General features: G+C 41.0%; 1 protein-coding gene across 2 annotated transcripts in view; it reads left to right on the forward strand.

The window, feature by feature from the left end:
* LOC145978456 (synaptic vesicle glycoprotein 2B-like) overlaps positions 1-16,342 on the forward strand; it is a 70,794-nt gene that overhangs the window by 8,278 nt on the left and 46,174 nt on the right. For both annotated transcript variants that reach the window (XM_083111104.1, XM_083111103.1), the window contains exon 3: positions 571-732. In XM_083111104.1, the coding sequence (XP_082967230.1) occupies positions 571-732 (162 nt within the window). The remainder of the gene's footprint in view (positions 1-570; positions 733-16,342) is intronic.

Consider the following 16,342-nt stretch of genomic DNA (forward strand, 5'->3'; position numbering starts at 1 on the left):
AAGTGAAGAGATAAGTAAAACAATTGAGATGAAAGAATTAGTACAGAAATTTACACTCTGCTTGAGATAACATGGAGAAAATACTTGAAATTAATTCTTGTTTTCTTTTTTAAATAAAAACACCAAGAAAAGACATTATAACTCATACAGTATATGCGATTTTTTGTCTACTTCAAGGCTAAAACGAAGCATACGACAGTGCATTGTAGATTAAAAACAAAAAAATACTTAGGTAAAATGCTATCATTAATCTGCTCTTTATATAAACTTAGTAAAGTTTAATAGTCAGAAATAGTTCTGAATTTCTTTAAACAATTCTGTAAAGCTTCGAAAAGAAACACGAAACAAAGAAAATGAAATACTTTAAGCCCCATCTAACGTCAGTTTAAGCAAGACTTTCCTAACTGTTTCGTATTACATTACTGTTCCATAATACCCATAACTTCCTGTACCCAGTGGTCCGTTCAAAACAAACAAATTTATGAATCTAATTAACATTATATACATTTACAAATGTAGATGTAACTGCAAGTTGATAAATTGTGATTTTTCTCCTACTTTTTCTTTCAGGTTACGGGAAGTACAATATAGCACTATTATTTACAAGTGGCGGTTATTTCTTGGCGTGTGCTTTCCAGGTATTGTGCACCGCCTATCTCCTTCCGTCGGCTCAATGCGATCTGGAAATGACGTCACAGGAGAAGGGGATGCTGAATGCTGCACCATTCGTGGGTGAGTGTATTTCCATACAGAATAAATCTCCAAGGGATGTCAATAGGAGACCCACAAGGTCAAGATGAGGTCCATGGATATCCACTAGACGCTCCTTGAGTGTCAAATTCTAGTTGGACGTCCATGGAATGTGCAATATTGAATATCGATAGGACCTTCCTGGACATCCATGGATGTGTACTGGATATTCCTGAATATCTGTTGGACATACAGAATATCAAAAGACATCCATTTGTGTGCTGCATGGGTCTCAGATATTATTTACGATTAATTGATTTAGTTTATTTTACTTCGCTTTTCTAGCGATTTTGGCTAATCGCGACGATGGGGGTGAGTGTTGATATGATTAAACTGATGAAGGGACACTCACAAAGAATACCTATGTCCAGGCCGGGGATATTATTCACGAGAAAGCAGGAAACACACAATTGTCTAAACGCTCTTGCATGCTTCGTTTAGTGAGTTCACTTGGTACACTTCTCAATATTTGACATGCAGCAAAGGTTCGTCAGATTCCTTAATCTAGTTGAATTGGATAAATGGACAATTGCGTGGTCCCTGGGCAATGCAACTGTATAGTTGTAGCAGGAGGGAGAGGGTGAAGGTGAATGTCCAGCGCCATAATTGGACCAAATCGGCTAAAAGAGCACACCCCCTACACAATAGCATGCAGGTCCATGAGGTGGCTGATCTTCCCCGATGATAGAGTCATCGCCTTGAAATCAAGGGGTCCCGGGTTCGAACCCGGTGGAGGAACATAGTGGTTCGGGCCCCACTTTAAACTGTAGGTCAGTGGTGTATATTGAGTCCAATATCTAGGCTATCTCACTATGTCACGTGGTCCTAGGCTATGAATAGAAATGAATAAAACAGAAATTAAAAATAAATTTTAAAAAAAATCAGTAAAAACGGAATCAACATGTTCTGAAAATGCCAGATAGCTGTTTGCCTTGATTTTTTTAAAATTACAGGTCAACGGGAAAAATAAATTTAGAACGGCAATATCGCCGATGGAATTATCAATTTTTGTATTCGTAGAACGGGCTTTGGTTACCCAGACCATTAAGAGGGAGAAGAAAAAGGCGATTCCGTCAGTATCTGTACATTCCCCACACGGGCGTTGTCTCAGAATAAGCGAAGGTGGGTCTTATCCAGTGATGTGCCGTAGACTATGAGTTACGTCTACATGCGTTGTCTACGCGTAATCTACGTGTAGATTAAATTGGTTTGTAGTTTACATAGACTACGTAGACAATCTACAGTGAATTGAGATTAATTTGCAAGGGTTTCATGAAAGGAAAGTGACATTTTCAACTATATTGGTTCCTAACGAAATGAAAAGAACCCTATTTACAACAAAATTTCTCGTCTCTTCTATTATCAACTATGGATGAACATAAATAGTATGCAAAAAAGAACAACAGATGGCAGTAGTGAGCCAAGAGTGGTCTTTTTCCCATAAAACACTAGAATATTTCCTATATTAGGTTTCTTCCTAGGTGAGAAATTGTTCGAATTTGGAAGAAAGATTATGAAAAGTTTTCCTTACACATCAGTAACTGATACGCAATATAATTTTCTTTTAATTCCACGGCGCCCTTTGCTAAGTTATCACCTTTCGCCATGTTGTTTACATAGATTACGTAATCTACGTACGTGTATAAAATAGTCTACGTGTAGAACGTAGACTATCGTTACAGCGCCTAGAATAACGTAGTGTGGAAAACGGCATGCTTCTGCGGTCTCAGGCTGGTTCCACTCGAAAATGATCCGCTAGAGGCGCTGGTGTTGGCACCGGTGCTTGGTGTTCGACTGCTTATAATGGAAGTAAATGGAGTTTTCGCTGCAACGTCTGATTCTTTTACATGAAGCATTTCTATGAATGTGATAATTGCTATGATATTTGGTACAGTGGTCACGAAGATATTAACGAACATTCTAGACAGTCGACCACGTCCTGTTATCGTCATACTTTCGTTAATAATACGGGAGAAAAAATACGCGTGGAATGTTCTTGGCAACTAAATTTTTGTGTATGAATTAGGTTCATTATTATTATCATCATCATCATTTCTTTTAAAGATATACACACTGAAGCATTTGTATTTTGGATATTTACTGTCTCTTTTCTTCCGCTATAAACTAATCGCGGCGATGATGATAATGATGTTTGCATGAAACGACAAGGGGAACCCCACAAAACTTTCTTAGTGCCATCGACATGAGTGTAAGGCAACTTTCAAACCAATGGGACAAGCGAGACGGGATGTTCACACTGTCACACTAGTGACACACACTTCCAGACTGTAAAATAGCATTCATTGCACATGAGGGTCCAAACAGCAAACGACACGTTCATATGTTGTATTCGCATGCTACTTGTTACTTCGGTCGGAAAGCTCCTTAAAGGAATGGTGCTCAGACCGAAGCAACGCGCTACAGGGGGAGTTCCCAACTACAACCTTAGTGAGAATGAAGTTCGACCAGTCACAAATATAGGAGTGCGTTGTGAAAGAAGGAGAACACATGCATATGCTGAACATATTTTATTCAGCAGGCTACATGGAACAAAGGAAAACATATATTTCCGCTGCAACGCATCAATGTATGGTGTCCACACAAAATAAAACATTTTCGTCCATCTACACGTGACATTGAAGTTCGACCACTGTTAGAGGGGATCCTGTTTACCATGGTGTGACGCCGCCCCGTCGGCGAATAACTGTGGCAATGCGTCGGGGCATGCTGCGGACGAGTCGTTCAAGGTATTCCACATCGATGCGGTGCCATTCCTCCTGCAGGCAGGCGATAAGAGCAGCTACTGTCGTGGGTCCCCTCTGTTGCACACGTCGCTCAAGAACACGCCACACATTCTCAATGGGCGAGAGTTCGGGACTCGATGGTGGCCATGGCAGAGTTCGCACGTGATGGCGAGTCAACCATTATCTTGTCAGCCGCGCTGTATGAGGCCTGGCATTGTTGTGTTGAAAGATGAGACGCCGCCTGTGGAACAGGTGCCTTCGCACTGTGGGAAGATGCCGCTCCAGTATGCGTGTATAGGCGTGTGCATTCACAATGCCCTCACAGACGTGTAGTGGGCCAACCCCAGATGCCGTCATGCATCCCCATACCATCACTGACGCAGGTTTCTGTACCCGACGTGCATAACATTTTGCTTCATTCTGTTCCTCCTTCCGACAAATGACTGTTTTCCGTATTTTCCCGTACACAACATTGAAAATGGATTCGTCCGTCCACAAAACCCTGTTCCACTGCCGAAATGTCCATCCCCGGTACATTCGTGCCCACCGTAGTCGATTGCCTTTGTTCAACATGGAAAGGAAGGGTTTACGTTTCGCCTTGTACACTCGGTAACCGCATTGCTGTAGGTAACGGCGAATGGTTCTGGTTGACACTTCAATGTGAAAGCGTTCTCGAGTCCACAGTCGTAATTCGGCCACAGAAACATGATTGTTGGTCTGGATATAGCGCCTAAATATCCGTAGGTCACGCACGCTCAGCAGGCGTTTTCGACCGGGGGCCTTACCTGGCTCTGTAGTACCCGTATTTTGGTGGTGTTTGATGATGCAGTGGACGGTTGACTTGGGTAAGTTCAGTTGGCGCCCTATTTCCCGTTCACTGAGTCCATCCCGTTGCAACTCCACCACTCTTCTCCTCACGGTGTTGTCAATAGGTTTGCCCCTGGGCCATGGTGATGATGCACTGCGGTTCCTCGGTGCACAGCACGCGCTTATATACGGCGGACTCCCTTATCGTGTCCGTGACGTCATGCTTCCGTCGAATGCGCCACTATCTGGAATTTTCCGTATGAGTTTGGTGCCTGGTCGAAGTTCAATGTAACGCGTATAGTTCACCGTCTTCGTTCTTTACGTGACCTTGGGTGCAACATGCTGGGATCACGATTCTTGCCTGCTCACACGCCTCCTCTTACACACATGCGTCACTTCTGCGGATCACCCATTCCACCGCCTATGCCTCTGTGCATTTAATCACGTATTCCTTTCTGGTCGAACTTCATTGTCACCAAGGTTGTAAGTGACAAGCGACATGGTGCCTTCAGTCTATTAGCAAGCGTTGCTTGCGAACAACAGATAGGCGACACGATAAACCGCACAATACAACAACAGATCTAGGCGACACGATAAGCCACACGTGTCGCTTTGTCGCTTCTGCGTCGCTCAAACTGGGCCATTTCCTCAATAGCTTGCAATATGTTGCCGTGGTTTGTTGTTCGCGCATACGCGATGCAATGAGTGTCTTGCTTTAGTGAGATTGCGCACCAAAGCGACAAGCGGCACGCGACACTTATCGCTTGAGGATTTCACCAACCGAACGCTGGCCTGTGCTTCTCGTCATGCCGCTACGATGTGAAAAGTTGCTCTTGATTGGCTCCTTTCCAAGCAACATGTGTCACTTCGGTATGAAAGTTGCCTTGGACCGAATGACCCGTGTCGCTTTGGTGTGAAATCCTCGTATCGTTTGTCGCGTGTCGCTTTGGTGTGAAATCCTCGTATCGTTTGTCGCGTGTCGCTTTGGTGTAAAATCTCCTTGAGGAAACGGTGCAGTCAGAGCTTTTGTCCCTACGGTTCGAAAGGCTGCATTGATTTCCGACTGCTCGCTTTCAAGCGACATTTGTGGTTTGTCGCTTTGGTATGAAATATCTCTCAGGATACTATTTATATTCTAATAAAAAATAAACTCTAATACACAGTCCAAGACCTGACGTCCGGAATCACATTACGATGTTTCTTCTTGTGTTACGCATGCTATTTATTTATTAATTTTATTTTACTTTTCTTTCCAAATTAATGCCATTTCGTGACTGCAAATCACTCCACAAATATAACTGTTTCCATCAATTCACTTACCGCCTTTCTAGAGATACAAATCTACACAATATATTCCAAAAACTAACTAAGCCGCATTACTTTCATAACAAAATTAGCACCTGGGTCGATCGCACTGCCATCTACTTGTCATCGTCTCGGGGGACCAGTTTCTTGGGTCGTTTTCCACACTACGTTATTCAAGGCGCTGTACTATCGTTGTTTACGCGTAGATGCACATCACTGGTCTTATCCCACCTTCCTACAGTCCAAATAGCAGGAATCGTCCACGCAGAGGGATAAAGGAAGAGTTAGAAGGACGTTGAAGGAAACGATAGGAACAATGAGACAGAGAGAAACAGAGAAACAAAGAAAGAGACAGAAAGAGAAGGAGGCAAAATACTCTATATTGTTTTATTTAGCGTCGGGGTTTTTCCACTTTGGCTCGCGACGATGATGAATACATGGAGTTTGATGACGGGTCATTCGCAAAGGACACCCATGCCCGGAATCGAACCCGGAAATTTCAATGGCAAGATCGAAATTGAGAAAAATAGAGAATCTCGGCCACCAAATCAGAACCATGTGATCCTTGAGTCCATCCGAACCAAACTTTCTGACGAAGGGATCGAGTTGCCTGTGGACTTCCAACAGAAGGTTTTACCAGCAGTCGCCGCATGCTACTAAACCCATACAACATGATAAGCCTTACATGTTCATACGTCACCATTTGCTGTCGCATTTCAGGAAACATATGTCGCCAGTACAACTTCTATCAGTGGCGTAGTGTGATTTATTGAAGACCATTACCTTCGTAACGTTAAACACCATGTGAAAAAGCGCTGTGTATTAAAGATCATTAAGCAATTTCTAGCAAACCTTATGTAATTCGCGCAGGATCGTATACATGGGTTGTTAGTCCGAATCAGGACAGATCAGGAAAATAAGTTTCCTTAGGAAATGAGGAAATTCCCGTCTCCGAAAACACACAGATTGACACATAGGCAAGATGTCGTTCGCAGAAAGAAAACTTAGATTCTTCTCACGACGTAATTCCCATGCCCTTCATCTCCTCCTCCTGTTGGCACTACGTCTTCTTGCCACGAGTGTACAGTCTTAGAAAAAAATACCTGGGCCACGGGACGTAGAATTTCGTAACGTCTTAAAGCCTGTTGTTTATGCAACCCAAATAACAAAATATTCGCTTAAGTTTGCCTGGTGATTCTGAGTTCTCGGGAAGGATTGAGCTTTGATAGCATGAGTCACATGACTCGTGCCCCAGCCACAACAAACAGCTGGGTGCTACGATGCCTCCAGAAGAAAATTTCAGGAACTGGTTTCTTGACAAGAGCTACTCGTAAGGAAATACTATTCTTTCGAGTGATATTAGAGTCATTGTCAAGAAGGTTCGCTGAAATGATGGTTCTCATCACAGACCACATGCCACACGTTAATTGTTTAAGTCCAGTTCACGCACTGGACCTACAGATTAAAATGGGATCCGAACCAAATGCCTCTCTATTTGGTATTGAATTCGGAAGCCTTTCATTACATGGCGAAGACGTTACCACTACGACATCAGAGAGGCAATGGAACCCCTTGAGAAAGAGATAAGCGAAAATTGCTACGTGACAAACCATATTTGCCCGTAAATTTTAAAAATAAGACAATATTTTGTACTGACAGTTTCGAACCGTGGGAGAGGCATATATTTTTTTGTACCATCGTCCATTTCACGAGTTTATAATTCTTCCTCACCGACACGAGTAACGCGAGTGGTAGAAGAAAAGCGAAGTAAAATAACCGAAACAGAAATAAAAGGAAAAAGCGAAATAAATTTTATTCATAATATTCTCCAGTCACTTGAGTTGTATTCACGGGATGCTATCTTTAAAGAAAGCCGTGGTCTCTTCCTTGTCTTTTTCGCTTTCTTTGTGCTCTTGCTTCCCCCGTCACGATTGGTCTAAAACTAATTAATGCGACGTTAATTAAACAATCCAAACAACGAAACAATGCACAATCAACTGCACAAAACAACATTCCAAATATTTTCGAATCGGAAAACAATTGAGATGCTGTAAAATGACTTAAGATGCAGTAATAAAGTGGGAATTCGGTACCGTATAGAATTAAATCGGTAGAGATGTTCGATTTGATTGGATGTTTGTTATCTAGATTTGCTATTCTTTCACTTTTGGCAAATAGCGACGATGAAGATGAGTGATGCTATGATGAAATTGATGAAGGGACACTTACCAAGGACACCCACGCCCAAGTCGAGATTCTAACCAGGGACCCATGGCATCGTAGCGCGCTGTGCTAATCACTCCTCCATGGAGTGGACATTATAGCATATTTTGTGTGCTCAATTGGGATCAATCAATGGAATGAATAGGCATATTATATGATTAATAAATTCATATCATAATGCCACGTCATATTATTCGGCACGAAGTAACATCAGAGACATTCAATCTTGCATTTCATCTCTCACGAAATCTCCTACAAAACCGGAATATATAAAATACATGTATATTCATTCACATACATTTTCGATTTCTATATTTAACTAATCGAGACCGAGAACGGGAGAGCAATTTTCAAGTCGACAAACCGAGAGACGGAGAAACTGTCAAGTCTCGTTTCTTCTTGGCACCTCCGTAATCGAGTTGTTTTGTTTGTCATTGGCTTTGTATTGGCAATTATTGTCATTATTCTTCCCCTGCAGGTAAACCATAACGATGAATTATGATGAAATGAAACAGATAAAAGGGCAAGAACAAGAAAGTCATGCCTGTTCGGGATTCCAACCCAGAACCTTATGTAACGAGATTTGAAATTCTGGAGAAGGCGTGGTTTTCTCTTTCCTCTACTTCTCTTATATTATCATACATGTATAATAAAAATGGATCTGATACGATATGTTGCGATTCATAATTGTGCTGGTTAGATGCTACAGATGTGAACTCCAACCTGCAATATATTATTCCCTTTTGTTTCGTATCTGGTTGAACATGAAATTTTCTTACACTGTGACAATTTCTTTCTTAGTTTTGGTTTGGTGCACAGATATGCTAATCTGGACTCGACCTTCAGTTTAAAGTGGGATACTAACCACTATGTGCATCCACCGTGTATCAAACCCGGGATCCACTGATTACAAGGCGACGACGTTATCACTACGCCATCGAGGAGGCCCCATGACAAAATGTTATTCACTCGATCTCTACCATAATTTATTTCAGCATTTACATTTTCGTTTTCTTCTTCTTTTTTCCTTTTGTTAACTACTCTTATACAACTCTTTTTGCGTCTTCGAATTTCTTCTTGTTTCAGGAAAAAATAATACATGCAGGCTGTATAAAAATCCCCCGTTCAAATACATAAAACGTTCACTCTCGAGAACTAATTTACATGTTTATCACTAACGTAACCATTAGGAAGGAAACTATTGAAATATTAACTGATATAACTGCAGATGAAACAATACTTACAGCCACTAACGAAATATCTATTCTTGTGTAGCCTCACAGACAACAAGTATATGGTGAGTCATTCACTCTTGCTGACTACGGGCGAAGGTCACTGAACTAAAGGGTGGTGGCAAGCAAGCAGGCTTCTGCTCTACCAAAGACGAGGTTACGTGTTCCAGTTATCAATGGCGTACGAAATAAGGAGGAACACAGCTATCTGACGTATGTTTTGGTCCCGTCATTGCACGTAGAACACTTTTTCGTCGTGGCCTTGAAGTTCCCTCAGGGCACTCCTACGTAAAGGCTTCTCAGCTAGAAGGAAATCTTCCCCATTGAGTGGAGGAAAAGTGGGTGCGTATAGAGGTTCTTCAACTTTCGTATTCTTTTTCATTTCAGAACCCGTGCTGTATCGTCGACTTAATCCAATCTATCCGATGTAGGTTTTAGGTTCTGTTTCTGTTCGGTTATTTCACGTTGTCTTCCTGCTTATGTTATTCGCGACGAAGGTTCTGGATTCGATAATCTGGACAATAACGGGATTGTGTTGGTTGGTTGATTGGTGTCTTAAGTCCACTTTATGTCCTGTTAGGCTAATCGTGAATGGACCTATAGTTTAAAGGGGGATCCGAACCACTATGTTCCTCCACCGAGTATCGAACCCGGGATCCCTTAATTACAAGGCGCCCACGATCCCACTGCGCCATCGGGGATTGTGTTCGAAACAAATGAATCAAATTTGAGTGATATGGTATGCAACCATTGGAAGACTATTGAAAGAAAAGCTATGGGAACCTGCCAGTTTTTCTACTGCAGACAGGAAACCATAAAGCTTATATTCTATGAAACCTGACGCTATGTGCTCGAATACTGGCTAAATATAATCCATAGAGGCATAGCAACGTTAAACAACCTCTTATATGATACATATAGGTTTAAAAAGGTCGAAATACAAAGATTGTGTGCGCCTCACTGATGGCGTAGTGGAAGGCCTTGTAATCAAGGGGTCTGGGGTACGATACCAGGTGATCGCACATAGTGGTTCGGATCCCACTTTAAACTGTATGCACTTCAGATTAGTCTATCTGTGCCGGTGACTCAGTCGGTAACGCGTCTGACTACCATTCTATAGGCCCCGGGTTCGATTTCCGGCCGGTTCAAGCCCGGGAACTTTTCTAACGTTGGAAGTGGCCCCAGCGCCCACCCAGCGTCGAATGACATGGGTACCTGGGGGAAACCCTGGGGGTAAAGGCGGTCAGGGGCGTGATGCTGATCACATAGACCCCACTCACGAACGAATCAAGAAAGTGTGGGGCGGCGTGATGCTGATCACATCACCCCCACTCACGAACGAATCAAGAAAGTGTGGGGCGTTACCCCCACACCCCCTATACGCCTTCATGGAGTAGCGCCAAGCACAGGTGAGAACTTTACCTTTTTTTTTTTTTGCATAAAGTGGACTTACAACAAAATTTAAACTTGCGATAAAGATTATGATAAGGTATTAAAGAATTGGGTCTAACACATTTTTTTATTGTTTACCAATGACATTGTTAACTAATATTCTTAATTTCAGTTTCAAGATGAAATCGGCTACGAAATAAAAGGAGTGAGTTCATATTTCTGTTACGAAATTCCACTTTTGTAGTAGACTTGTGCCACACTAAGTTGTGACAATAAACAAATCTGAGACACTTTCAAAGAATTAAATTGCTATCTACGTATTTGGGAAAAATCTTTCAATATAATACTTTCTTTGGACGCGTCAAATCATAGTATTTAATTCCTGTTTTAGCAGCTTTAAGAAACCTGATTTTTTTGGGGGGGGGTTGCAAATGCCCTTTCTGCTCCCGTCAAGTTACGCCTATGACAAACAGGAATTCAAAGTAAAAGACTGTCCCGACTAAATCGGGAGACACGTCTGATAGATTTACAATTGGGAAAATCATAATTAAGCGTGTAGTTGAAAACAACCTATTTTCATATATTGCATGCAGCTCTACTTTTTCTGCAATGTGGATCAAGAACTGGGGACGTGGAGAAGCACAACACTCCACGTAACCAATAGTCACGTGACCCTCTTTGCTTTCCTGTCATGTTGACCTTCGCGTGGAACACATTTCTCGGTGTTAAGACAGGCAAAATCACCCGATCATCGAAGGGTGCAATATGTGTTGCCTACCCTCCTGCATTACTTGCTCCTATTAAAGCCTTATGGGGAAGAACTTTTTTCCATGACTGTACATACACTCTCTCCACGATCAAGTACAGTACATATGCACACTGGCAACATTCAGGTGTCGCATGGGTTGCATAGCTACGAGGATATGACGGAGAAAGAGCATGTTGAACATCCTTGTCAAACGTATTCTCCCATCCACTATAAGAACGAAGTTAATGCAAATGAAACTACGTGACTTCTGAGAAATAGCCCCTTTGCTATGTTAGTTCTGGCGTTATTTTGCCCATGAATGTATTTGTCTTAGCTTATAATATAAGGTCACACAACTTCAAGATATCTGCTACAATGAGTGGTATAGCTATATGCACTATCTGGCATTGGACCAACCAATAGGATATCTCACGAACTACGTATATTTGTTTTTGTTTTTTTTGGTCACATTTCTATGACACTTTCTACTTCGTTACTAAATCGTCACGATGAGGATGGATTTTGAATTTATAAAATGTGCGACGAAACAAACACCTACACGTGGCTTACCAATAGGAAAAATACTGTTATAACGGCTTGCTTTTGCAGTGTTAGGCACAGCCACAGCACAATGTGCTCGAAGTGAGGGGGACTGCGGGCATGATATCCCCTAGCTGGCAAAAATTTCTCCAAGCATCCTCCTGGCTGTCTCATTGTCACGGTGTTAAACCATAGCAGCATATCACCAGCTAACCCCAATGTACGACCAAGCATATCCCCAGATAACATTTTCCACTTCAAGCGCTGTATATATATATATACACACACACACTGTGTGTGTGTGTAAAGTTAAGTAGGTAGAAGAGGGCCTTTGGTAATATTTTGCGGGGAAGCCAAGTTTTGTAGGTCCGGCATTGGTATTGCTACTTATCGATAACTTATTAAACTCTCTCAACAATCTATTGGCCATACTCTCTTAGATTCTAAATATTGCGATTTCAAGCTGTGTGTGTGTACCCACTGGCGTACGTAGACAGGGGGCTGATGGGGCTACAGCCCCCTCCGAAATTTTGAGAAAATCAACATTTTCAAATAAATGCAGTGAAGAACTCGGGCTCTTAAAATGACCCCTAATTGCCATTTTTGAGAGTAGAAAGTTCTAAAAATAAGAAATATCATATTGTTTATGCCCCCTAGAAAGCAGCTATGTACTATCCACCCACCTGTAATCTTCCAGCCCCTCCCGAAACAAAATCCTGCGTACGCCACCATCCCTAAAACTGATGTTACGTACTTCAAGAAATTCAAATATCACGAATCAAAAATTTACTTAGGTTATTATTTACAAATGTACAGCGTGTCCACAAAGTCCTGCTACCGTTACAATGAACCTTAACTCCTAAACTATATGAGATAAAGACATGCGGTTTTTTGCAACGTGTTCTACAGCTCTCAAAGTTTTATTTACAATTACCAGACTCAGCATACCACACACATTGTGCCTTCTCCCGTGCTGTCGTCATTGTCACTCACAACATAATCTGCAAAAAAACAAAACAAAAAAACAACAATAAAAAATTAAAATTAAAATAATAATAATAAAATACCACTACTTATTAAAACTTTGAGAGCTGTAGAACACGTTGGAAAAAACCGCAAGGCTTTATCTCATATAGTTTAGGAGCTACAGTATGTTTCATTGTAATGGTAGCAGGACTTTGTGAACACCCTGTATAACTTGAGTAGGCGTCAGAGCAAAATAAGGCTTTAAATATTGACTAGTGATTCTTGAATCGTCATTCTTCCCAATCGTCTTTGTAAGATAATCTACATCACACCGCATCCTACAATTGTGTGTGTTCACAGATTGTCGCACCAGTAAAGTGAGACACGTGTATATATACATAGGTATGAATGGGATTCTTGTGAGTACGTTCAACCTGTTATCCGCCACAGGTGTCACGTTAAGACACGTATAATTGAATAGCAGCTGAGAAACAATGTGCTTTGCTGACAGTGTTGCAAACGTTGCAGTTCCAATAAGTTACTAACTGTAACGTAGCCAGGAGACGGTTTGAGATGCTATCTGTATATTTTAAAAGGGGAGGCCAGGGAAAAGTTAAAGTTGATCTCGGTCTCATGATCGTTGAGATGGGATGTGTTTCCTAGGGAAGGAGACCATACTTTTATCTTTTCTGTCTTTAGAGTTAGACAATCTAAGCACTTTTAGTGCTTTCTGAAAACGTTATTCCTATACATTTTTCTCAAGTCTTGTCTCATAAGTTCAGTTTTAAACGGCTGCAAAAACAGGAATCATAATTATTACAGAGAATAAAAGGGTAACTTACATATCTTTCGCCGTTTCATTGCATTTGAGTCGACTTGACTCTGTAACAATTGTGAACGCTTAAGTGTCGCTCTAAAATAGATAATATAAATTATTGGTAACAGTTCGTTATATCGGAGACACATTTCTTTATTTTTACAGAAGAAACTACTTACGGAAATGAGTTTCTCCAAGCTTTCCAATGTTCGTCCAGGTATTTTCTTTCATCGTGGAATATATTTGACCGGGAAATCATGTATTTTTCAAGAGAAATATCTCACCTACGCACAATTGCCATTGTTTTCGCTACGTGAACTGCATGCTGTGTACGTTTGATGACATAAGCACCTGTCAGTGTTTCCAACACCTTTTTTTTCACTATGCTTGCCTAACCTAACCAAACCTAACCTAACCTAACCTTATCGGAAATGGTTCGTGGGGCTATCCGTCAGCTACTGTGCATAATGGTTTGTGGGGCTATCTGTGAATGATTCGTGGTGCTATCCGGGAATGGTTCGTGGGGCTATCCGTCAGCTACCCGTGCATAATATAAAATTTTCACACGTGTCGAACACGATAGTAGGTATTTTGCGGTGAAGAAGGTTGGAAACACTGCAAACCCACAACGTGAGTCAAAAGGTGCCCGCCATATTGTGTGTTACAGAAGCGAAGAAATGAATCAAAAAAATCACTCTGTATGTGAAAAATTGTGTTTGTTTTTGTGTGAAAGCATAATGGCACCTTGAACTATGTTCCGCAATACACAATTGGTAAGTTCGAACCATGCGAAACACAAAATATGCAATATAACGAACTATTACCAAATTATTTTCTGCTACATAAATTAGGGTTTTCATCTTGCTTTTATACTACGGTGTTTTTAGGACATACTTAATTGTAGCGCCATCTTTCGGCATGACAGTCCACAAATATGCATTGACTTGCAAGGGTTAGTTTAGGTTAGGTAATCTTACCTTAGGTATTTAAGTGATGAAATATGAAACTTGCGGAATCAGTCCAAATAGGGATTTTAAACTATCACTGGTAAGCACCGGTGTGTTTCAAATTTACTGCCGTACTCTTTCGACTCACTCTGTAACCCAGATGAAAACTAGATGTCGACACTGGCAATCTTACTCAATCGTCTTGGCTTTCCTATTATATACCTCAACTATTTCAAGCCAGATGACATTGCTTTACTGATAACACTGAGGAACAAATTAAAACTTTTTGTTTTGCCACTTCATGAAAATAGGTGATCTTTAATAAATCGGGTGCGCTGATTTCAAAAATCATAACAAAAATGCTGTATCACGTACCATTTCTGGCAGAAACCATTTTGAAAAATTTTCACCACACATTAAAAGAAGGGTAAAATATAGCATATTGCTCCAAACCTTAATGTGATAGTGTGAATTTTAGTAATACATTGGGTTCATAGAATACCAAATATGATTGTAAATTATGTAGTTATGACATGCACTAAAATTTGCAGTTGCAGTAAAATAGTAATCATTAAAGAAAACAGTAAAAGTAATGCACCTTCAAAACGTATTTCTGTATGATTTCCGCGTGTAGCAGGCATGTTGAACATCTGAGACTGTGTTCCAGCAGTAATCCGCTAGTAAACTGGGAGACCATCTGCCTTTATAACGTTTTTCCATTTCTGCGATTTGTTGGTGAAAGAGTTCGACCTGCTCGTCACTCACTGCACCCAGATTAGAGGTGGAAAAATGTAAATGGGAACACAGAAAGTGTATCTTGAGAGACATATTGCACCTCATTTTTTGTGTGTTGCCAGCATACGTTCTACAAGTTCAGAGTAATTGTGAGCCCTGTGGTTGCTAAGGAAATTGCGACACACACCCTTGAACGCACCCCATGCTGTTTTCTCACTTTCACTTCACAGTTCTTCAAAATTGGGATCGTTCATTACCTTCCGGATTTGAGGGCCAACAAATATGCCATCTTTATTTTAGCATCGCTTACACCAGGAAATTTGCTTCGTAAGTACTCAAACCCTTTTCCTTCTTTGTTATTGGCCTTCACAAAGGTCTTCATTAACCCCAAGTTGATGTGCAGTGGGGGGGAGTAACACATTGTTGGCGTCGATAAGAGGTTTGTGAGAGACACTTTTTTCTCCAGGTGTGCAACACTTTCTGGGAGGCCAGTGTTTAGTTTTGTAATGCATGTCCTTTCCTCTGATGTCCCATAGATGGAGGAAACAACAGAATTTTGTGAAACCTGATTGCATCCCCAAAATAATTCCCAGTACCTTCAGATCAGCACAGATTTTCCGCTGGTGTTTGTCGTAGCCAGTAGCGTACGCAGGATTTCATCAAGGGGGGTGTTATTTCGAAAAGTTTCTACAAATTCACATTACCATTGTTTTATTATACTTTAATTAATAATAATAATTAATAAATTAATATTTTTTTATAATTAGTTTAATTACTACTAATAATTAATACTAATGCAGCTGTTATTTATGAAAGAAATAGAACAAAATTACATTTCTTTTGTTTCAAAATAATTGTCTAGTCAACGTTATTTGTATATGATAAGTGAGACATTTTAAGTGTGAAGAAAATCCATAAAAACAAGCAAATATATTACATTTATTGAAATAATCGAAATATGAAACTCATTCAAGGAGCCGCGGTGGTCTAATCTGACAATCTCGTGGGATATCCGGGTTCGATTCCCGGAATTGGTTGGAATTTATCCAGCCTTGTCTCCGCACCCAGCCTCATAGCAATGGGTACCTGAGAGCAACCTTGGGGGATGAAGGCTGCCGGAGCATGGTGCTGATCAC

Source organism: Lepisma saccharinum, chromosome 24 (assembly GCF_977018435.1).
Source record: "Lepisma saccharinum chromosome 24, izLepSacc3.1, whole genome shotgun sequence".
In the NCBI taxonomy this organism is placed as follows: domain Eukaryota; kingdom Metazoa; phylum Arthropoda; class Insecta; order Zygentoma; family Lepismatidae; genus Lepisma; species Lepisma saccharinum.